A 25,284-nucleotide genomic window follows, 5' to 3' on the forward strand; every position below is an offset into this window, starting at 1 on the left:
GGCACAGCCACATGCTCCCTTGACAAAGCCCAGTAACGTCCCTGAACCTGTGCTGCAGGAAAGGCGGCCCGTCCCTGAACTGCTTTAAGATTTCTCTCCTGTGCCCCGAGGAAACAAGAGGGATGCAAGTTCTTTTTTCTTTTAATTTTATTTATTTTTTTACACAGCAGGTTCTTATCAGTTGTCCATTTTATACTTATTAGTGTATATATGTCAATCCCAATCTCCCAATTCACCACACCACAACCCACCTCCCCACCACTTTCCCCCGCCTTGGTGTCCATACTTTTGTTCTCTACATCTGTGTCTCAATTTCTGCCCAGCAAACCGGTTCATCTGTACCATTTTTCTAGAGGGATGCAAGTTCTGATCAGCTTGGTTATTGAGCCACACAGTTTTACAAGACATGATTATCAGACCTGAGAGCAGTTCTGCCAGACTCTAAAGTTCTCTAATAAAGAGAACATGGAGCAAGCTTTCTTGCATGCCTCAGGCTACAATTCAACATCCTCAGCAACAGCATCTTCAAAAGGCAGGAAGGGGCGTGTGCCAGCAATGAGACCACAGGCTGCCCAAGAGTGCCCAGCACAAAGAAGGTGTTCAGGAAGAAAGCAAGCTAATAGTGTCTGAGGACCTTCTGATCCTGAGCTGTGCACTGTTGACTAAATCTGACATCTCCTGCCCCAACCACTCCCCCGTGCCCCAGGCTCACCTTCCAACTATCTCCTTGCCTAGTCCAAGTGGATGTCTCATGGGCATTTCAAACCAGTATAACACTGAACTCTCCATTTTCCCTCCAAATGAGTTCTTCCCCATCTCAACAAATCTGTGACTATTCTCCCAGTTGCTCAGGACAAAACCCTGAGCCTATTACTTATTGCCCGCCAGCCAGCACAGTCCAATTAAATCCCAATTCTCTATCTGCAATTGGAATAGGGAAGAACCTTTTGTATTCTACTACAGGTTAATCACTAAAGGGATGTCACCTACAAGCTTAAATTATACATAATGGCTCATCTCTGGGGACCCTGCCTCCCAGGTAATGAGCATTAAGCTAAAATACCTTTGCTTAGCTCACAACATCCTGAGCAGGCCCACCTGTGAATGACTGCAGGGAGGGAGAAATTAACACATCCCTTCCGGAGGCTGATGGGAACCAGCAAATGTTTGACTTTACTCCCTCCCCTTTCAGTATAAAAGAAGACTGAATTCTAACCCAGGCAAGATGTTTCTTTGGGACACGAGTCCACCATCTTCTCAGTTTGCTGGCTTTCTGAATAAAGTCATTATTCCTTGCCCCTACAACTTGTCTCTTGGTTATTGGCCTGTCGTGCAGTCAGGAGTACGAGCTTAGACTCAGTAACACAATAGAATCCATCATCCAATCAGCTTCTCCATCTGTACTGCTAATGCATCAGATCACCCCTGAACCCTCCTCTCTGTTCCCCCACCCCTCTCCCTGTACCATTAATCCTCCACACACAACCAAAGTGATCTAAAAATCTATATCAGACCTTGTCATGTCCCCAACTCAAAGTCTTCTAAGGATTTCCTAAGGCACATGCAATGAGATTAACCCTGCTGACCATGGGTGGGAGGTACTTTGTACCTGTCCTCATCCCAGCCCACACCTCTCTCCACAACTCTGCATCTCCAACACTAAGCTAGGCAACACCGGCCACTTTGCCTCTCAAACATCAAACCCTTTCGTGCTTCTGTGCTTGCTGTTTCCTCTGCTTAGAACACTCTTTCTCCTGATAGGCACATTCTCAACTGGACCCTTCAGGTCACTCTGACCTCAGGCTCAAAGGGTCATGCTCAGGAAGATTTTCCCCAACCAGGCTTTCTGAAGTTGCTCTCTTCCCAACCCCCCCCCATCAACTTATAAACAAAGGGTAAGCTTACATTTAAACATCTCAAATCATCCACAGTTGAAAGAATATATACATTTGGCTTTGGGAAATTACAGAAGGTAAAACTTTTTATCACATGCCCTAGTATGAGAAAACTAAACATACAAACAAACAAAATACTATCGGTTGAAGTCTCAAAATACTAATGGTTGTCACTTGTAAAGATAAAATTCATGATATTTGTAATGTTTGATTTAGATCTTGTCAAGAATCCAAATGAAAAATTATAAGCTGCCAGTGGCTTCTAGGTTAGGTGTGAATTCCATGTGTAAACCAATAATTTATGGCCAGAGATTGACACGAGGTCATGCGGTCACGGGATGTTCACCACCTCTCTCTAAACTGACCCCTTTCAATGGCTAACAGCACACTGATGGAGACAACTCTCTTTACATCAGTTTGGCCTCTAGTGACAAAGCTTTTAAAGACTTGAGACTTTCTGGGTGGTTTTCAAATGTTGGTTTCCTAAGTGCACGCCCTTTTCAACATTTCTGAGTGAGTTCCAGGAGCCAGCTCTCTTCTTTAGGAGTCAGTTTTAGGGAGACTAAAATGGTTCTGTTAAGATGATCTTCAAGACTCTTCATATTCATTACACTTTGATATTTCAGGCTTTTAAAGCAGTAGTTTTTGTAGAAATAGTGATAGTATTGATAGAAGAAATAATATAAAAAATCACAACTAATATTTATTGAATCCTTATTATGTGCTAGCCACAAACAGACTTATTTTGAATGACTGACTCTATGACCTTATTTTTTTATAATCTGTGTTTTTGTTAATTGTCTTCTTCTCACAGAAAATTTGTTTAACAATAAGATGGGACATATTGTGTTTTACAGATATCTTATTTCTGACAGAAATTCAAATGGTGGAATATTCTTGCTCTTACAAATGTGTATTTTTCCAACCCTTTTTTGGGTTAGGTGTAGCTTTAGGGTTAAAAGAAGGAAGGTTGAAGCTCATTGATCATTTCTCTACTTTCACCTTCAGACCCCTATATATCAGGCACTCAATACATATTTATTGAAATAACTATTTATTGAAAGAAGGAATACCTGCATAAAATCTGTAAAGACAGCATGACCATTTTACAAGTATCAATTCTAACACTTAACTGTGATACAAATCTGGAGTCACCAAGACACAAGAATTCACTTCCTAAGGCTTCAAACCAATAGCTTCAAGAATCTAAAACTTACAATATTATTTCTTTAAAGATTAAAAAGATGAAAAAGATCATATTCACAGGATCTTTCAGAAATTACTTAAACGCACTTTAACATGATTTTTGCATGGGAAAGGTTTATGGAACCACCAAGCAATGAGAAAGGATTTCCAAGGTTTTGAGAACCCCAAATGCAGAACATTGAAATTGAAGTTGTACTCATGGAAGGTGATCTATAACAGTATTCTGTACCTATACCACCAAGATAAATATTTTAACGACTCAGAATTGGACGTATTGGTCCTTTGTCATTCAGAGGCCCAATTTTACAAACCATTCACGTAAATTTAGCTCCATAGCAAAGGGACTAATAAAGACATTCATAACAGGTGCTTTGAAAATAAAATACTAACACTGGTCATCACAGAAGACAATATCAAGCACAATATTTGCTCCATTGAATACGTTGGGAATAAAGAGAACAAAAGGACGTGACCAAAAACGACAACGCAAAAGACCTTTCTATATCATCTACATATTTTACTATTTCATCCTAGAAGAGCATCCAATCACCTGTATTCATGGGGGTCTGAAATAAGAATGAATGTAATTGCATAAAGTTTATCTCATTTTTAAGAGCCTAAAATGAACTCCTTCTGTTCATTTATATGTTCTTGTCTTACATGTATATTTGACTATTTCAATAAATCAAGTTATCTTCCTTTTTCTATTTTAAATGTATTATTTAAGGTTAAGCCACATTCCCATTTGGATAAAAAAATTCAATTCTAGGAAAACTTACTGTAAAGAAATTAAAAACGGATGCTTCGTGGTACTCACCCTCCCGTATCTGTTGGCGTAGGACCCAGTGAGCAAGGAGTGGAAAACGATGATTGTCTCATCCAAGTCCCAGATGAACACCCTCTGCAAAGGAAGAACCAATCACTGTGTCTTTCTCTTGGTTGAGAAACCTGCTATTCAGCTAACTCCAACATGAAAAGGTAGTCTTTAAATGGGAGACAAATGAAAAATGTGACTTTACTATTTTTTCTAAACACAGCTGTTCCAAAGGGTATCTCCTAGCTTTCCTCAGATAGAACCTCAAATGAGGTGCAAAAGGATAAATACATTAGCAACACTGACATAAATATAGGAAAAAAGACTATATGCCCTTCCTACTTCTGTAGTTGCTTCTTAGTCTTAGTTCTAAAGAAATGAAACATAAACTAAAATGAGTTTGTTTATAACTTCTAAGACAGAGAGGGGCAATGAATGAAAAACCACTCAATTGATCTTTTCCTTATCTCTGCTCTCTGTTCATTAAGAAGTGTTAAAATAACTAATCTTGGGTTTTATTCTTATCAGGCCAAGTATTTTAAAATTGCACATAAAAACTGAAACTGTACATCATCTATTCACTTAGGTTATCTGTTGCGATGTTATCAAATGGATGATATATTGTTCCTGCCCAATTTTCTTCAGATTTCAGGGTTAACAACTTAAGCAGATGCAACACACGTGCCCCTGACACACTCTTGGGGTATTTGGAATTGAATTATTGAAGGAACTCATTTCAAAAAGGTCTTTGAGATACTACAAAAGGTCTCCAAGCCTGCTTCTCTTCTTCTTACCAATCCCACTTACACCAGTACATATTCAAACACACAAGTTCTGCTGGAAATTTTCCATCTTTTCAGCCAAAAGAATGTTTTCTACCATCAGTTTCACTTGGGCAATAAAAAGAAACAATTCCAGTGGATTCAAGGCTATGAAATCTATCACCCTTTAAAGTTGTATTTAATCCCTCCTGCTTTGAACTCCACCAAAATATGTCTCATAAGGTGATAACCACTTCTGTTTAGAATATCCTGGGTTTTCCTTTCTCAATATACATCATAGGGTGTCTTTAATTTCCGAGTGGATTTTATTAAGCATTCTTCGTACAACACTTAATTTAAATGGCAATGACAGAGCAGTACAAGAGAATTTTGTCAAAGCAGGATTATATAATTTATGATGTTTCACTAAAGAGAAAAAACAATGCTTTACTACATAGTTAAAGTGGAAGAGAAAACAGAAATAAATAACTGCTTTATCTTCAATATGGAAGAAAAACTGGCTTACTTATAGTTAATATGGAACAGAATGCAGTAACAAAGGCATTTGGACACCTTGCTCACAGCAGGTATACAGAATCACCAGTTAGCTACTAAAACACCTTGCTATTTACTCGGGCCTTGGCAATGACATACCTCAAGATCAGAATCTGGTGGAGGAGAAGGATTATTGTTTCTTCGGCCCCGTCCACGTGACTTCCCATCTGAACCTCGACGCAATCGATCAGAATCTGAATCTTTAATGGGTGTTGACGGGCTGTGGATTGTACTGTACTCTGTGGAAATACAGCAAGGACTTTCATCTCTTGTTCTGTCACCATGGTGCCAAGATTATCCTTGTTTTAATCCACAGGGAAATGGGAAAAGTAAAGCACATTTCATTCTGCTTCAATTCTACATTATCTTTTACGGACATCAGTAAATAATTTAAGAGATAGTTGATGCTAGACTTGTTTGGAAAGAATGTGTGATTAGAAATAATTAAAAATTAATGGAAGGTGGGAGACAACAGGTTGTACCAAGTGGGGGAGATTTTCTTTGTGGTTCTCTGTGGTGAGACAACATACCCCCATCTCCAGGTCCACTTGCTTCTCTCTCATCCCACAAATAGCTCCTGGCCGTACTGAGAGGTCCACTCAATTGCCTTACCAGCCATGCTCCTGCCTACAGAAAGGCTTCTGGTTCATGGAAGGAAATGAAAAGAAAAAACCCTGGGCCAGGGAAAATGGAATCAGATGACGTTTTCTTTGCAAATTTAAAATTCTGCATTTTCTCCCTCTTTTTATGTGAGAACAAGGGAGCAGCAAGATGAGGAGAGCTCATGTACAAGCAATGCCATACTCTGTACGGCATTCATCAGAGGCTCTTCCTGTGTCTTCATCTCTTTGAACCAAATATCCCAAACCAGGCAGCACATTAAAAGTACTCATCTGGGAAACTCAGAAAAACCACAGAAATAATCGTAGAGAAACCACAAAATTAAAAACAACCCCCAGCCAGCTCAGAGGAAGACCTGGGCAGTGGTTGTGGAGTCAGGAAGAGACTCTTATCCTGTTTCCAGAATAAACAAAAAACCCTCTACTCTTAGCCCTAGGTATGTTCTTTTCATAGTCCATCCACTTCACCCATCAGTCTCTACCTGCCCAAACTCCAGATGTGCTAGTGTGCTGGCTCTCCCCCAACCTCTTTGCCAGATCACTCTACTACATATGAGTTAGAATCTCCCAGTCTAGTAAGAGGAATGATTATTCTCACGAAGACGCTGATGTGACATTTCACCAAACAGAGAACTGTGGAGAACAGCTACAGACGTGGTAGCCTTTATTAATGTACCATCAGCCTTGACTCTACCAACAAGGCCTTCCATGTGTCAAACTGTGTGATCTCAGTATTACCTCCAAGTTGAAGTGCTTCTCCAAAGCCTTATGAGTCAGGGTAGGGTAGATAGGAATGGACTCTGACAGAGTAAATTCTGTTTCTAAATCACATGAAACAGCCCTATGTCTCTTGTTTAACCTGAAAACTTAATTCATCCCTATCACTTTTAGATGTAGCTTTTGCATGTCCTCTGGCATAGCAAACAAGATGGCAAACTTCCTCATATAAACTGGACATGTGTTCCTTGAACCTAGAAACCACCATGATGACTTAGAAGGCTCTTGGTTAATTACGGCCAGAAAATTCAAAACAACTCCACTCAATGCTCAATTTATGTTAATCAGGATGATTAAACATAAACTCTGAGCTAACTCATCTCACAGAACTGTTAGAATACAGTGCCGCCTGGTGAACTATAAGCATTCTCTAAATCTGTATTAGATTCTTTTCTTGCAGAGGTAGATGTTTGTGGCATCTTCTCAAGATGTTCCAAACCAAGCATCTCTCTTCCATGTTTTATAGAGAAACAGGAAGTTCAAATGAATTTATTTTTTATGGAGTTCATTAGATTCAAAGTTGTGTTTTAAAGAAAAAGTCTTGACGTCTTTTTTAAAAATATTCTGCGATCTACATCTCCATACAGAATCTTTATAGCCACCACCCTATACAGAACACACACCAATCTCTTTTAACAGTTTCAAAACGGAGCTGGACTTCACGTACTTGTCTGTAAAGTCTATCTTGAATGGTGCTGAGCTCTCCAGCTTTGCAAGTTCATATCTGAGAAGAAGCTAAAGACACCAAGCAATGTGTCTTATCGCATTATGCTTTACACCTCAACTTCCAGATAGTTTAGAGATAATTTTGTCCTCAAAGTAGTTTATCTTACCTAAGTTTTCTGAGCCTAGATTTCCTCCAGTCGATTGCCTATTCCTTTATTTCTTGGTGTTTACTTCTTTATCCCTTTTTTAAAAACTCAATTAAATCTTTAAAAATACATTCCATCTCAATGTGTTTGGAAATAGAAAAGCTAGAATGAAATCGATTACTTACTTCTGTAAACCTCCCCTCAAAGAAAACAAATTCAATGATCAAAGTCTACAAGCAGACTTTTAAATCATGCTATGTAAAGTTTTTCCAGGTGAAGAAAAGAAGCCCCCAAATATGGACAGTCTGACAACTTATTAGAAGGAATATGAAATTTGAATAATGCAAAGCTAGTTTTTTTCAAAAACGCCTACTCTTTGTTATATGAGGTAGAATTAAATGCTTCTACTCTCCTAACCAGCTTTCCCGTCTCTTAGTTCCGCTTCCTCCTACAAGTACAAAACAACAAATAATTTAATCTTCTAATCCACTAACATCTCATGGTTCATTAAAATCCTCTCTAGGGCTTCCCTGGTGGCGCAGTGGTTGAGAATCCGCCTGCCGGTGCAGGGGACGTGGGTTCGCGCCCCGGTCCGGGAGGATCCCACATGCCGCGGAGCTGCTGGGCTCGTGAGCCATGGCCGCTGAGCCTGCGCTCCGGAGCCTGTGCTCCGCAACGGGAGAGGCCACAGCAGTGAGAGGCCCGCGTACCGCAAAAAAAAAAAAAAAAAAAAAAAAAAAAGAAAATCTCTCTAAATTGTTCAACTTTACCCCCACTGAGATAATGGATGTGAAAACACTCAGAAGAGCATTCATTTCATTTAACAAACACTGACTGAGTGTTCACACTATTCTAGGCACTGTGCTAGGAGCCTGAAGTATAGTGATGTACCAAAGAGATACGGTTCCTTCCTGCTTGGAGTTTAACATTCAGAGGAAGGCACTGATTCATGAATAAAAATGAGAGATTACAAAACAACTTGGAAAAGGTTATGAAATGCGAAAAGCGGAATGCTAAGTGACCACAGAGGAAGTCCATGTAGCTCAGATTTGCAGGGTCATAGAAGGTTCCTCATGATGGAAGACAAACATGCCAAGAAAGAAGGTTATATAAATGTGCTCCAGTAGTCACGTGAGCACGTGGGAAGGTGCAGAAAGAGAGAGCATGTTGAAGAACTGAAGAACAATCTATGCGACCTGACTCTATAGAGTACAGAGATGAGGCTGGAGTGGCAGGCAAAGAATTCAGCAAGGGGCTGATGTCATCAAATGTACAGTTTTAGACGGAGGACTCTAGCTCCAGTGTAGCAAGGGTCCTGGAGACAAATGAGACTGCGAAAGGGAGACCAGTCGGGAGGATAACTCAGTCATCCAGGTGATGCATGCTGGTGGCCCAGATGCAGGTAGTGGGGATAAGGAAGAGTTACACATTCAAAGAGTCATTTGGCAGTGAAATCCATAACTAATGGGATAAAGAAGAAGGGGGGAGGTTGATGTTCATGCTAGTGGTTTGGCAACTAGGCAGGTTGTAGTATGAGCATGGGGCTTAGGAAGGAGGAGGGATGGAGGGAAAAATGTAGGTGAGAATTTGGGTCCAGCTTGGGACATATTGAAATGGAAGGTCAGCACATTTTTTTGGCAAAGAATCAGATAGTAAATATTTTAAGCTTTGTGGGCTATGTGGTCTCTGTTGCAGTGACTCAGCTCTGCCGTTATGGTGCAAAAGCAACCCCAGACAGGATGTTGGTGAAGGAGTATGGGAGTATTTCAATAAAACTTTATTTACAAAGCAGATTCGGCTTGTGGGAGGATATCATTGCATTCATTAATGTAACTGTGTGACTATGAGATTCAAGTAAAGTAACTCTGTTGTGACTGAGATTCAAGCAAGTGACTGTCACCTGACTTTTCTGGGTGGTATCACTTCTTCAAACCTATTAAATGGTCAATGGTAAAACTGTGTAGTAAAGATAGTAAGTGAAACATGTTGCTGAACTAACTGGAGAACAAGGTCCAAAATAAGGAGCTAATTTTGGGGGAGCTGATAACGAGTAGATAAGGAATTTAATATATACTTTTTAAAAGGCCCTATCCCAGGTGCTAGGAGAGCTGAGCCACCATGCTGTCAAAACATCCCTATCTTGACTATGCAAACAAAGCAAGAGGAGGATAGGATTTTGTTTTTCTCATGAACACAGTAACTTGACATGCAAAACAGATTACAGATTCTCCTCGGGTTGATATGGGCACCGACACCTCTATCCTGGGAGGGATTCTGTGTTCTCATCTCCAACAGAACAGATCTCCGTGTATGCACCAAGCCTAATGAAACCACTGTACGATGGGCACTGTTCCAGGTGTGCGACCTTGGGGACACTTGTTTACTGGGCTCTTTGCAGTTGACTGAATCTGGAGGACACAGTCACAAATGACAGGGGCAGGCAAGCTCCAGTGACACTGCATGATGAGCTAAGTCTGTTTATGAGAAAAGAAAAACTCAAAGGCCCTGCCTGCCATGGTCAAGCCATACTGTTCACTAACCAGTCAGTCCTCTGTATCCTCAAGTGTAGCATCCACAGATCAAAAATATTTTTTTAAATTCCAGAAAGTTCCAAAAAAGAAGACTTGAATAGGCCACGTGCTGCCAACTATTTACACAGCATTGCCATTATATCAGGTATTATATGTAATCTAGAGAGGATTTAAAGTACAGAGAAGGATGTGCATAGGATATATGCAAACAACTACACCATTTTACATAAGGGATTGAGCATCCGTGGATTCTGGTATGGGGTGGAGGGCACGTGTCCTAGAACCAATCCCCCAGGATACTGAGGAATGTCTGTACAGGAGAATTAGGTGAAAGGGCAAATGGAAAAGGAGCACGTATGCCTTGCACACCGAACACTTAGATTTTCCTTGACTTGCAGTCACCTCTGACAACTGAATCCGACAGCTATTCCTTCCCAGGCTCTCCCCCAGTCACCCAACACTCTGTAGAACGGATTCTCCTCTCCTGTAAGTCAGCCTGGAATCAACCTCTCTAGCCAGAGAGCCTCAGAGTTGAAAACTGATATTCCTGGAAGTTTTCTGACAACGGTTTCTGACCAGTTTGAATTTGTGGCACACTCGGTAAGCACTGATACTTCTTTCGAGATAATGATTGCTATGTATTCATGTATCCATTGCTTCCTATTCATGAAGAGGAAAATCAGTCGATGTCCATTTTGACATGGCGTGTCGAGATAGAGAGCTAGTGATCTTTTGCCAATGTGAGCATTATATACAAGGTATATTTGTGAACACTGCATACAATGTACAGTAGACATTTATACATTTGGTAAAAAGACCTGATTCAATTTGCTTAGGCTCTTGACATTTATTTTTAAAGCTTGATAGTCTTTGACAGTAAAACAGAATAAATTAATGTTATCACTTAAAAAAATACAGTTGACAAGGCTCGTATTACTTTGGGAACAATTAAAGATATAAAACTGGATAACAAGTACAATTAGGTAAACGAATTGTTCTTGATCTAATGTTCTAATCTAATGTTCCTGATCTTTCTCGATGTTCGCTTACTAGTAGATTGAAGTCATCCTGAACGAAAATGAAAATAAAGTAGTTTCAGACAATAAAATAACTCCCCGAAATTCCCATTACTCTCCAATCTCTCAAGAAATTCCAGTGGTGGCCTAAACTTCACGCTTGCACAGTCCAGTGACAGAGCCCCTACCACAGAAGACAAATGCTCACAGCAGAGCACGGATGTATATATACACACACTCAGCTAACTTGCTTTTCTTCCCCCCCCCCAATAAAAGGGGAACAATGTTGGAAAACGTCTTCAAAAAGACCTTTCTATATTGTTTTTTGAAAGCAATCTTTGAAACAAGTCAATTTTAAAGCAGCTAAAAATTGGTCATCTTATGCTTGCCCTGGATCTAATCTTCCATTCATACTGTCCTTCTCTGCTGGAGTTCGAGCAATGAATGGGGAGGATTTTCTTATGTCTTTTCTTTTTAAATTAGTCATTAATGCCACATCTATACTGATAATGGACTGTAAACTCTATTGCCGGGTTTCGGTTTTTCCCACCTTCCCCTTTCCACTGTTGTGATTTGGGGAATTCTGACTCAGGAGACACCCCTAGCAAATGTTTTTGGTGATAAAGGTTTCTAAACAGCTCTGATGCATCTTCCGCTCACTTTCTTAGAATGCTGCTGTACCTTCACCTCTCTCCATCTGTGATGCCAGCAGCTTCTCTTTTGGATTTGATCTTTCTTTCTGAAACTTCCGAGAGAAAGGTAAACACGTAATGCTATCTTCTCAGGAAGCCCTAGCTCCGGCCAGTGCCCCTGGCCTACTGCCCACGGATGTGCTTGATCAGAGTCGACTGGTAACTGTGTACCAGGCCAGCTCCATGGACTTGCGGCCGGAGCGGTCACAAGGGGCCCTGTGTTCAGACGGGCCCTGCACGTGGCTGAAGGCTCTGCTGTGTGGTTTTGAAAGTCTTGATCTATGAACAAAGCGCCTGCGTTTTGTGCCCTGGGGCCCACAAACCATGTAGCCATCCTGCCTGTGGCTGCCGCGAACAAATCCCTGAGCCAGTGGAGCAAATGCCACTTTAGGATTATATGCTGAGACAGAGCACCTACTTTGCGCCGGGCAACGTGCCAAGCACCGGGGGGTCCAACTCAGCCCGATGGCGGTTCCTGCCTTCACAGAACCTCAGCGCTGCCTATATTCATGACATACTGAGGCATCATCGCAGCATGGGACAGCTTGACCCTCAGGACCAAGTCTCCTTCTAGCCTCAAGCAAGAAACCTGCCTACCTGCCCCCTCCTCCACTTAAAAAACAGAAGCACCCACTCTCCACAATTTCCATGCCTGGGTAAACCCCCTGCCAGCACTTTTCAGGAACAGTCTCCTCCCCTCTTGTTAGGATGGCTGAATTTCTGCACTCCCAAGGCCAGCCCCTCATTTGGGCAGGAGACCCCAGCGCCCTGTCACCTACTTCAGCCAGCGTTCTTCTAGATCACTCACCTACGTATACAGGCTGGATATATTTCCTGCCTAAACATACCCCCAAATTCTCCCTCTAGTTTCTGCCCCATTTCTCTATTACCCTATAGTGTACAGCGAAAGTAACTGAAAGAATTGTATTAGTTGCATCAATTTCTTCTCCTCCCCCTGTCTTTTGAATCCATCCCAATCACGCTACTTTCTCCAACATGCCACCAGCATCCCTAATCTGTCCAATCCAATGGCACAGTCTCGATTTCCATGTTCTCAAGCCTTCACCAGCACTACACACAGTGGATCACACCTCGCCCGTGGATACTTACTTCCCTTGGTCCCACGCTTCCTCTGGTTCTCTGTGTTCACACTTGCTGCCCTGCTTAACGCATCCAGGCACGTCAGCTCTAAGTGGCATCTGTGCTGACTGACACATTTAGGCCCGCAAGTAACCTACGAACATCGGACTTATTTATCCAACAACTTACTTGCCATCTCCCTTTCGGATTTCTAACAGGCATCGCAAACTGAAACGGAAATCCTGATGTCTTCAACGCCACCTTCTCTTCCTGCCATTTTGCCCATATCAATAAATGGTAGATGCGCTTTTCTAGCTGTTTGGGCCCCAAAGCACGGTGTCACTCATGACTCCTCTCTTCTTACTTCTCACATTTAATCCATTGACAAATCGTGGTAGCTCTACCCTCTAATCCCCCTCAAGTCTGACTGCCATCACCACCTCCACTGCAAGCACCAAGCCTGGCCCCCATTACAATCTCACCTGGACCACTGGAAGCATCTCTTACGTGATGGCTCCGTTCCCCGTCTTGTCCTGCCTCCAGACCATTCTCTGCCCAACAACCAGACAGATGCCTTTTAAATTTCACGACATCTTGTCACTTTTCTGCTTAAACACTTCTCACCGCACTCAAAGTAAAATCCAAAGTTTGCCCCATGCTCACATGCCTGCTGTGATCTGGCCTCTCTACCTCCCTACCCTCAGCCCCAGCAACTCTCCTCTACCACGGGCCTCCAACCACACTCTCCTCCTGCCCTACTCCCCGAATCCACGAAACACAGTGCCCCCTCCAGGCCCTGGTAGCTCTGTTGCCTCTCCCAGTACATTCTTCCCCTAGATATCAAGGTGGTTCTTTCCTCACCCCTTCCGGGTGTCTGTTAAAATGTCACCCTGCTGGACCACTCTTCTGAAACAGTTCACCTGCACTTACTCTCTTCTCTTTACACACCAGGTCATCCTTCCAGACACTTCTGTTGACTGGAGGCATTTTTATATTTACTATTGTCTGTGTGCTCTGGTAGAACATAAACTCCCAGAGGGCAGAGACTTCATTTTGTTCACTGCTGAGTCCCCCGTGTCAAGAACAGAGCCTGGAACATTCCGGAGGCTCAAACAACATTTGTTGTTGAATGAACTAACACCGTGGCACATGGAACATCCCTGGTTCACAAAATGCACACGATCACCGATAATCCGCAGGGTAAAATTTAATTTTAAACACTCTCTTAAGGAATGTGTCAAAAGTGAGTACTTATCAACGGGGCGTCACGCTCTTTCAGGGAGGATCTGACAGAAGGAGAACTCAGACACACTCGGTTCCTTATTCCATCCTCTGGGTTCAGCTGACTTCATCCAGTGTGGAGCTAGGGGTAGACCTTACCCTTCGCAGTAAAAGAAAAGTGAGGCCATATTTGGGTTGAAAAGTGGAGGGTAGATTGAACAGGGCTTCCTCTAGGCTTTGAGATGACTTCTCTCGTTCTACCTACCTTCTCTGCCTCATACACTTAACTGGACCTGCCTTGACTTTTCTCGGAGAGAGCGTCACTTCTCTACGCCACAAGCCTTGCTTTGCAGTGATGAGAACAGCGTCAGGTGGTCCAGCCTCTGATGGGCTCCTGGATGGGGAGCTTTGGCCACCACCTTCTCCCGGAGTTCTGGGGCTGGGGGAGGGGAGCTGCCCAGGACCCAGGCTTGGCCACATCAATTATAGAAACTGCACCGACTCTGAAAATATGACCTTCTTCTCTTTCAATGTTTGGGAAATAATCCACCTATGGAAGGGGTGGATCCTGCAGGTTTTGGTCCATCTCCACTTTTCTCTAACTTACAGGACAGAACATGGAAAACTAAGCCATTCAAATGTCATCACAGTGGACAGCGTAACCTACAAATCCAGACAGTATGATCTGAATGGGCGTGGTAAGTTGTCATTTAAATAATTATCTGCCCATTATCTGGACTTCAGCTTCTTCAACAGTAAAATGAGGATGACACCATTATGAAGAGTAGGTAAGATAATTTTATGCTGCAGTATTCTGTACAAATACCGCAGTGCTAATGCCATCGTGTGAAGTGAATTGTTCAAAGTCACCTCCCTGGATTCAGGTATCTTATTGGTAAAGACAGTCATAAAGTGATCTTCCAGCTTAGAAATGCTGTTCATCCTTCAGTGAAACGTAAGTATAGTTTAAGTTTGTTCTGATGGAAATTATACCATCATTGAGCTACGTGAAAAGGGTCTATATCTCCAGCCTTGGATGAATATCCCTTCCCTATCCTCTGTCCCTCACTCATTCCCATCTTCTGATGCTGAGGAATAAATTTTACCTCCTTCATTAGTTTTTCCCCCAAACACTTTACATAAGAAATCTCTGGTTCCTTCATTCTTCTGGAGCACTTTGCTGCTTCTCCTAGCACTACATTGTTTCAACTCAACCTTTCTTAGGTTTGACTGTTCACACAGACTGCTCCTTAAGGACAGAGAATAACCCTCTTGCTCTCTGTATCCCCACTGAACCTAAGAGTACTTTGTAATTAAGAGATGCACAATTATTAGCTAAGGGCATGTTGGAGAACATCGTCAAACCCTCATTTACAGGTGGCAGTAGAAGAAACCATGCTTTTCGCCCTTCCTTCGATTATGGAACAGTGTAACAAAATTTAACGGCAAGATTAAGGAATAAATCTCAAGAGGAACATGCTCCCTCTATAACCTTTCTCAACATCACAGCTGAGTCAAGGGAGGTAATTAGACGAACAAATGTACTGAAACGGACACCCTAGGGAAAACACTAAACGGGAAGCTGGAAAGAAAAGAGATCCCTCAGAAAGAAAATTCTTAGAATGCTCAGAACATTTAAAATGTCATCGGGGATGGAAAAGAAAAGAAGCTACAGAAGTTGAAAATGACGTCAGAGGTAGAGAAAATGAATTCTTACCTTTGCGAAACATATTACAATTGGCAACATGCTTCTTTATATAAATTAGCTGAACAGAAATGGATACAAGCCTATGAGTTAGATGGGGAGGTATGAGACTCTGGGCAGAGAGAAGAGATGGAGACACCTGTGGTCTTGGGAGGCTATTATGATGAGAATCCCGAAAAGCTTTCTGTGCGTACGTTAACCAAAATGGCAGCCTTTAAAAGACGGCTGTAATGTAGTTTGCAAAACAGGTGCTTCCTGAGCATGGGTAGTTGTGGTGAATCTTTTCCTTGGCCCTTATTCTTGTTGAGTAAAACATTTAAATTCTTTATTTTATTTTCTGAGTAATTTATATCCTACCATTCTCCAAAAAGGGCTTAAGATACCCACCAAATATATACACAATGACCCTATAGCAGTCTTTTAAAACAAGGAACGAGTGCATTAGACGAAACACTGGAGTGGGGAATGTAAATAAAATAAAGCTGGGAGGAGAGTGGTCCGCACAGGTCTGCTTGCCCTAAGTCTGCAGTCAACACAGGCGGAGGCACAAGTAGTTCAAAGCCTCATGGGGCATGTAAGGTGAGACAGACCAATTTCTCTACAGAAGCAAGAAGGAAACACCTCGTGGGACTGCTCATTGAGAGGGTGTGTATGATGTCAGGGACATACCCTCCTGGTAAATAAAACAGCACGTTTCACAAGACTCTGACTGCTAAGGCTGATTACACTGGACTCCATATGGCTGACTCGGCGCTTCACAGCACAGAACATGGACGGCGGGCATCTTGCTTTTCTTCAGGGTAAAAGTGAAAATATCTAGAAGAACGAGGCCATTATTCACCCTTCTGGCAGCTAACAGAAGCAAGTTTCCACTTGGGTTTTAGACGGCAATGAGGGAGGAGGTTATACTGATGAGTAACTTGGAGGAGAGTGATTCTTGGCTGCTGGCTTGAGAGGAGACTTGAGCTTTGTTACTAAGTTAGCTGCACTGAGAATGGAAATGATATTCCCCTATGAAACTTAAGAGACATGTCCAGGTACGATTCCCAGATGCAAGGCCGCAGCCCTGAGGGAAGGCCAGTGATGTTCGTCAAAAAGCTATTTAGGACCCACAGAGACCTACTAAGTAACGGGCCAACAAGCCTCCAAAGTGACATGCCAACTTCATACTGGGAGATTTTTCAAGTGGGAGCTATCTATCTTGGCAACAAACAAACAACCTCATCGAAGCCTTGAACAAATTACATTACATCATATAAGACTCTCAGTGAATACTACCTCATCAAAGGATAAGAGAAGACTTAAAGAAACTGTGATAACTTCAAATGATCAGTCATAGAATCCTCCCATAAAAATTTGTGTAAAATAAGCCGAGGCAAGTATACTTGTTGACTAGTCTCACAGAAGTAACCAGAAGTCAGAGACCAATAGGTATTAATTAATTTCAGAGAACTGCTTTGATTTCTCTATCTGTCTTCCATGACTATTGCTTCCCTTTCACGAATGACTAACGCAGGTAAATTAGGTCCTCAGACAAGGTCTAGTGACTAAATTAAGAGAACTTTATCATCCCTGGAGTCAGGCCATTATCCACTCTCCAGTACTCTACGGAACGACCCTGTAGAAACATCTATCAGCCTTCTCACATGCTTCAACCTCTGGCTTAAATCCCCGACAGTCATTCTACGTGAAGAAAACAGGTGAGACACACTTTGAGGGCTTTATCTCTGAAGTAACCACAATGCACAATGCACTACAGTTATCTTCAAGAGCGGAGGACTCATCAGCTCCCGAGGCTGGAGACCTTGCCTTTCTTGTCACCTCTATGTCCCTGGCACCAGGCGCAGTGCCTGGCACACAGCAAGCACTTGTACATGTCTGTTGAACGCATAGCTGAAGAAACGAATATCTGAAAGCCTGGTATCAGTCAGTCATTTTGCTGGCCACCGTATAATTTCATTCCCTCATTCATCTTATACACAAGAGTGGTATTATCCTCATTTCATAGAAAACGGATACACTAAAGAGCTAAGTGGTGTGCCCAGAGTAAATGACAGAACCAGGATTCCAAGCCAGGTCAGCCCAACTCCGAATCCCTAGGTACCACTCCAGCCTCTCTCAGTTATAGTCCAAGGAAGTGTGTGGTGCCCAAGAGAAGTTCACAGATATGCCCTGTGGGGGTGGCTGGAGAGTGGTACCCAGGCAGGTGTGATTAGGACACTGTGCATTATATTCAATTCTCAGTGAATATTACTGTATCAAAGGATCATAAAAGACTTAATGTAAAGGAACCCTGATAACTTCAAACCTGACAACTTGTGTCCCTAACTGATTCCACCTTGGAACTCATTAAAGGACATCCATCTCCATCTTCAGGAGATAGCAGTGCTGCCTGGGGCAGTGTGGGAAAATCCACACCACGTCATATCTCCCAAGGCTGCCACTCCGACTTGCCATAAAGACATGTTGCTGATGGCAGGCCACGCGGCTTTGGAAAAATTTAACCTTTCTGGATTCCTTATTCATAATCAGTGGAGTGAAAGTCTTAGGCAAAAGAATCCATAAGGTCACTTCTAACTTTAAAATTGTTCAACTGCTCCAGGGTAAAGTTACTCAAGCGGATTTGTAGCTAGAAAAGAGTTGCCAATTTTCAAATCAGCTATGTTCTAAATATTTTTACATAAGCTATCTGAAACTCAGAAGCTATTTTCTCACAGAAACAATGGTAGACATGATTTCCAAACCAATCCATGATTATCAAGTCAATCAACAATCCAGGTGAAAACTGCACACACGCAACGTAAAACATTAGAAAACTGTACTCAAATATCGGCAGTTACATAAAAGTGAAAAATAGAAAAATGGGTCTTACATAATGGTTCTGAAGAAACAGCAATTTTACTTTTATAAAGTTTCTAAAGGGGGGGGGGTCACATAAATATTTTCAAAAGTGTTGGGGGCTCCCCCGGTAGTGCAGTGGTTGAGAGTCCGCCTGCCGATGCAGGCGACACGGGTTCGTGCCCCGGTCCGGGAAGATCCCACGTGCCGCGGAGCGGCTGGGCCCGTGAGCCGTGGCCGCTGAGCCTGCGCGTCCGGAGCCTGCGCTCCGCAACGGGAGAGGCCGCGACAGTGAGAGGCCCACATACCGCAAAAAAAAAAGAAAAAAGTGTTGGAAGATGATTGTACTGGGTTAAGATGCCTGCTTTCACTTTAAAATGAATGGCTTTCCTTGAGACAAGAATATCACTATCCCTATACTTAACACTCATCAACCGTGAGCTGTGAGTGGAGAAATAAAGAAGAAAAGAAAAAGTTCGCAAGGTAGAGAATAAGGTCCTTGCAGGGAAAGGGAAAGGAAAGGGTAAAGGGCTGTTGTGAATGTCGTTTCCTAAGCAGGTCCACAGTAGGTAATTATTAAACAGGATAAATAGCTAGTAAGGACAGAACAGATGGAGGAAAGTGGAAGATAATAAAGAAAGTGTACAACTGGTTGTAGGATCATTCAAGAGACCCACAAACTGATCTTCTAATTCAGGAAATACAGTAAAAGATCACCTTAGATATATTACATACCATGTCCCTATAATTTCAGACAGACCTACGTTATTTTTATTAGCAAGTAGAGCTCATTCAAACATTGAACATATATTTAACTGAATGCCTCCTAATAGATGCCTTTGCTGAGTAATTATGCTTATATGCTATGAATGATTAAAGAAAATGAACACCATATAGCTACTACCTTTTGTGACTCTTTGTTTACATTTTCATGTTTCCGCTTGTTTGAAATCTCAAACCCAGTGGTTTCAAGAAGCAGCATGCTTTCCTGATTAAAAACTCAAGTTTGAAGCCAAGCTTTCAGAGGTTACATCCAGCACTGCAGCTGACCTCTCCTTAGCTTCCCTTGCCTGTAAAATGGGGATAATAATGACATTGCCTATTCTCTTGGACCTGGTAGAAACGAACTAAGTCATGCACGAACAGTGCTTAGAATGCTGTTTGGTACCTAGTAAGCGCTCAGAGTATATTCGCCATTGTTATATTTGTATATGAAATATAAAAAACAACAAAACTACGTATTGAATTTTTCTCTGTATATTACTAAGAGAAAAATGTAGAGGACAGAATAGTATGTATAATATTCTGATATCTTTAAGGAAAAAGAAAACTAATTAAAAGTATACATACTTGAATATGCAAAAAAAAAAAAAAAAAGTGCTCAGGGGCAGGTGCTATGTCTATGTTTACATAAGCAAAGTGTATCCCTAGAAGGATACACAAGAAACTCTGCTGAAAGAAACCAAGGAGCTGGGTGTAGAAGATGAAAGGGGTTTTACTTTTCTCTGTAAACCCTCGTGGCCCTTTATAATTCTGTCCCATGCCCTTTCGTTATCATTCAATAAATTTAAAAGACATTCATTAAACTTAAATTTTTTTTGGCTATGAAGCTAGGAATAAAACTGACAGCCATTAATTATCAAAACTACCTTTATTGAAAAGTTAATCCCAAACTCATCCACTAAACCATCCAATCCCAATTAAATGAGGTGGAGGCATGGCAAACACAGGTAACTTTCTAGGTCCTCTTCCTCAGCAATCTCCAATTAAAAAATTGAATCAGTAAAAATGCTGATGTCCTTCAACTTAAGCAAGGGAACTTATTACATTGATTTGTGTTGGCCCCATAGGATGCTTAATACCAATACTTTACAAAAACAATGACTCAATTAGCTACAAAAGAAGATGAAATCATAAATGTTGGGGAGGTTAGTGAACTAATTTAATTAGCTCTATAATATATGCTTTCTGATTTTTATTATTTATATTCAAATCATCTGTTATGTAAAAATATCAGAAAGAATGACATACCGGAATCCAAGTGTACTAAAATTGACTCTATAAGGCATCCTGAGTTCATGCCAGCTAACTGAAAAAATCAGTGAAACCAGTAACGAGGCACAGAATGGGTAAATGCTAAAAGAGTGAATTTTTTGCTTCTTAAAACAAGTCCAAAATTCACAGGTATGGCAATTCATTTTTATTACATTCCTGGCAATATATAAAAAGAGTGAATTTTATAATCTCATTAAGGTTAACGCTGTACATCCCCTGGGGGTAAAAAAAAAAAAAAAAAAAAGAAAGAAAACAAATGCCATCAAGACAACCAAACACAAGAACGAACGCCAAACAAACATCTGTTTTGTTTTCTCACATCTCAATAGCTTGGCTATTTCAGATACAAATATTTGTTTTGCTGACAAATGTTTCCAAAATGTTAGTTTAAATTGTTTTGCTGAAATAGTTGCTTTTCGAGCTGAACAAATTGCAAACTCTTCCAAAGTCCACAAGGCATCTGTGGAAAGGAGCAAATATGGCCTAAAGATTTGCAAAACCGCTCACTTGGCAAAATATAGGGGTCAAAATGGAAGCTTATTGCAAACCTCAGGATCATATCTATAGTGAACAGACAGAGACATGTTAGGTTGTATAGATGTGGCCCAAATTTCCTACATTCACAGGGAAGACGGCGGCAGTTTAGTTTTTCATCCTGTCACACTGAATTCCTGTGAGAGCTCAGAGCACTCCTGCCACTTTGCACAAGAATGTTCCCCTGTTTTTCATGCGCTTTGCTCTACTTTCCTGGGCCTTGGCAAGGATCAAAGAAGCAAAGGGAACAAATGGTTTCCCATGCATATTGAATTCCCTCTTATACTGATTTTTCCTCTGTCACTTGAAATTCAATATTGGCAAGATTCCTGTACATCACCTTAACCAGTAAATTGTCCCATGCAGTCAGAGCATAAAAAGGTAGATTTCAACATCAAGTTTTTTTGTAAGAAATTCAAATGAACAAATCCTTTGAAAAAGGAACTTTTCTATAGCATCCGTGCTAAAATTCGTTCCTAATAAATACACGATTAGCTTTTATTTCACATTAACCTAAAATGATTATCATTTACTTTTATCCCTCTCTCTGATTGCTTTGTACTATTTTAAAAATACAATGTTCCAGGTGAATAGCCCTTTCATAAGAATTTGACCTCAAAATTCCTGATTAACTTAATAACACCTAACATTTACTGAGCATTCAAGAGCTATGTGCCTCATTTTCCTCATCTGTAAAATGGAGACATATAGTACCTAATTCATGGGTATATTTATAAGGTTGGAGGTAATATAATGTAAAGCTCTAAACATAGTAATTGTGTTTTTACTATGTATTATTATGATGATCACTGTCATAATTATTATGAGATGTTCTAAGAGATTTTGGACAAGAAAAATGTTTTCAAGCCAAATTATTTAAATATAGCACAGTAACTGGATTACAAATGAGTGTTCATATTTTGACATATGATAAAGAAAAACATTTTTTAGAGAATGGCTTAAGTGTTCTTTTGATAAAAATCAATTAAAAAATTCCTTCATGAATAACTCTCTAGTGGTTAAATTATTTTTTTACCACTTTTTTAAAAAACGTATTCAATTATGTTGGTAACAACATGCCTTAAGATTTTAGGGTTCAGTACAAGGAAATAATATACTCTTTACACTTCAGTGGCTAGGAGGGATGAGAGTTTAGATACTAGCACAAAAAGGGAAACATCCTAAAATGTCTTTTTCTTTTTTTTATTTCTTACCTCTATATGTTTTTAAACATAGAAGAAAATCAGTAACTTTGCAAAGAAAAATATTTTTAAAAGAAATTTAAAATTTAAAAGAAATTTTTCTTTTAAAAGTTTAAAAGAAATTTTAAATGAAATCCATCATTTAAAAATTAAAGTAATATTGGATTTAATTTTAATATTACTTAGATTTGGATAAGGAAAAAAAAAAAGAGTTGACTGTGACCAAAATTATCTTACACAGATAGAATTCGAATGGACCACGTAATACCCTTCTCTCAGAAACTAAACACATTTTCTAAGAACTGAAAGCCATTTAATTAGGAAGATGTGAATAACTATGGCTGTAACAGATGATTCTTACTGTATACCATCAAATTTCTAAGATTTTTTTTCTCTAATAGGATGTTTATAAATATACACCTCTTTGAAAGGGAGGGCTTCAATGATAATGAAAATAAAAATATTTTGAACTAGATGAAAATGAAAAAAAAAACCCTATCAAATATTGTGGGATGCAACAAAAGCAGTGCTTAGAGGGAACTTCATAGCATTGAATGTGTATATTAGAAAAGAAGAAAGACTTAAAATCAATCATCTAAACTTCAAACCTTAGAAAACTAGAAAAAGAGGGGCAAATTAAATCAAAAGTAGGCAAAAGAAGGGGTTTCCCTGGTGGCACAGTGGTTAAGAATCCACCTGCCAATGCAGGGGACACGGGTTCGAGCCCTGGTCTGGGAAGATCCCACATGCCGCGGAGCAACTAAGCCCATGCGCCACAACTACTGAGCCTGCACTCTAGAGCCCATGAGCCACAACTACTGATGCCCACACACCTAGTGCCCATGCTCCTCAACAAAGACAAGCCACTCCAATGAGAAGCCTGTACACCACAATGAAGGGTAACCCCCGCTCGCCGCAACTAGAGAAGGCCCACGTGCAGCAACAAAGACCCAATGCAGCCAAAAATAAATAAATAAATTTATATATATATAAAAATGTAGGCAAAAGAAATACTAAATAACAGAGAAGCCAATGAAATTGAAAACAGGAAAACAACAGAGAAAAATCAATAAAACTAAAAATTGGCTCTTTGAAAAGTTCAATAAAATTAATACAACTCTAGAGGGTTAAGCAAGACAAAAAGGGAGAAGATAAAACTTCCTAATATCAGAAATGAAAGAGGTGGTCCATCATTAGCAAGCCCATGGACATTAAAAGGATAATAAAAGAATATTATGAACAACTCTATGCCCACAAATTTTCTAGATCATAACATAAGAGAAAACCTATGGTTTGGCAATGAGTCTTTAGATACAAAATCAAATGCATGTTCCATGAAAGAAAAAAAATGATAAGATGGAGTTCATTCAAATTAAAAACTTCTGCTCTGCAAAAGGTAATGTTAAGAGAATGAAAAGACAAGACATAGACTGGGACAAAACAACATCCCATAAAGGACTTGTATCCAAAATATACAAAGAACTTTTAAAATTCAATAAGAAAACAACCAACCTGATTAGGAAGTGGGCAAAACATCTGAACAGATACCTCATCAAAGAAGATACACAGATGGCAAGTAATTACATGAAAAGATACTCAACATCATATTTCATTAGGAAAATGCAAATTAAAACAATTAGATACCACAACACACCTATTAGAATGGCCAAAATTTGAAAACTGACACCACCAAACCCTGGTGACGATGTGGAGCAACAGGAACTCTCATTCTTGCTGGTAGAAGTGCATTATCAAACTAAACATACTCTACCATATAATCTAGCCATCAGACTCTTAGGAATTTGCCCAAATGAGTGAAAACATATGTCCATACAAAAACCTATACAAATGTTTATAGTAACTTTATTTATAATTGCCCAAATTGGAGGCAACCAAGATGTCCTTCAACGGGGAGTGGGGAGGCTGGCACTGCTAGCTGAAGAGCAGGCACTATTTTCTTGAATCCAGTAAGTAAATTAAAACATTGGTGAATGATCAGATAAATCTCACTATGTTTCTCAAGTAGATGGATTCTTACATATCTCCAGATGATGTAAATTGAATTTTATTAAGACAGTCAATGCATGACTAATAAACTCATTTTTTTAATGAATGCAAAGGCACTGTTTTCAGTTTTTAAAATTTGAGAGTAAGCTTTCATATGCAAGTTATGTTATTTTTAATGTATTACACATGCCTAATGAAAGGAGGATAAAGTTTTCAATATTTAATTACAAACATATTAAAATAAGTTTTGAACTTAAGATTCATGAGGAGGTACAGCATAATATCATGGACTTAAAAGATTACTATTGTTCATACCAATTTTGAAATGCACAATTAAAAATAAATGAGTCCCTACATGTTTGCCCTGAAAAAAGCCTTACAAGACTATCTTATTTGTTCATTATGACATAACGATTCTATGAACAATAAAGAACAGATATCATAAAGTATGGAAGAACTCATGTACTGTGGATTCATCTGCACTGCATAATTCCATGAAACTGAAAGGCAGAAACCTGGTCATACATAAAAGCAGATAATGACTAGAATTTAACTTTCCAGTTTTAGAAAATACTGACTTTAAACCCAATAGACTACTAAAAGAAAAAAAACACCTGAAATAACTTCAACAAAAATAGACATTATTTTGACTATTTTCTATTTCAATCTTGAAACAAAAACATTAGGTTATATGTAATAAATCATTCCTTCTAATCCTTTAGTTTAATGATTTTTATGTACTTTATCACCAATACTTACTTTCCATCAAGAAGGATAAGTCTATAATTTTACACATGACTAGTAAGAAAGGAAAGTTAATGTCAAACAACTTAGACTGAATCCACAATCTTACCAGAAACGTTTAAAAAAAAAAAACAAAACACTAAACTAAATTTTCCTTGAATTTTTAAAGTAATCCACATTTCTTTTTCAATGTGTAAACTCACTGAACTTTCCACTCCT

At 40.0% G+C, this 25,284-nt stretch overlaps 1 protein-coding gene across 11 annotated transcripts in view; it reads right to left on the bottom strand.

Annotated features, from left to right (window-relative positions):
* The window catches only part of EYA1 (EYA transcriptional coactivator and phosphatase 1), a 328,133-nt gene that overhangs the window by 77,783 nt on the left and 225,066 nt on the right, over nt 1–25,284 (bottom strand). For all 11 annotated transcript variants that reach the window (XM_059042828.2, XM_059042819.2, XM_059042817.2 and 8 more), the window contains 2 exons: nt 5,331–5,470; nt 3,919–4,002 (listed from right to left, as the gene is read on the bottom strand). In XM_059042828.2, the coding sequence (XP_058898811.1) occupies nt 3,919–4,002; nt 5,331–5,470 (224 nt within the window). The remainder of the gene's footprint in view (nt 1–3,918; nt 4,003–5,330; nt 5,471–25,284) is intronic.

This window comes from Kogia breviceps, chromosome 17, assembly GCF_026419965.1.
Source record: "Kogia breviceps isolate mKogBre1 chromosome 17, mKogBre1 haplotype 1, whole genome shotgun sequence".
Classification (NCBI taxonomy): domain Eukaryota; kingdom Metazoa; phylum Chordata; class Mammalia; order Artiodactyla; family Physeteridae; genus Kogia; species Kogia breviceps.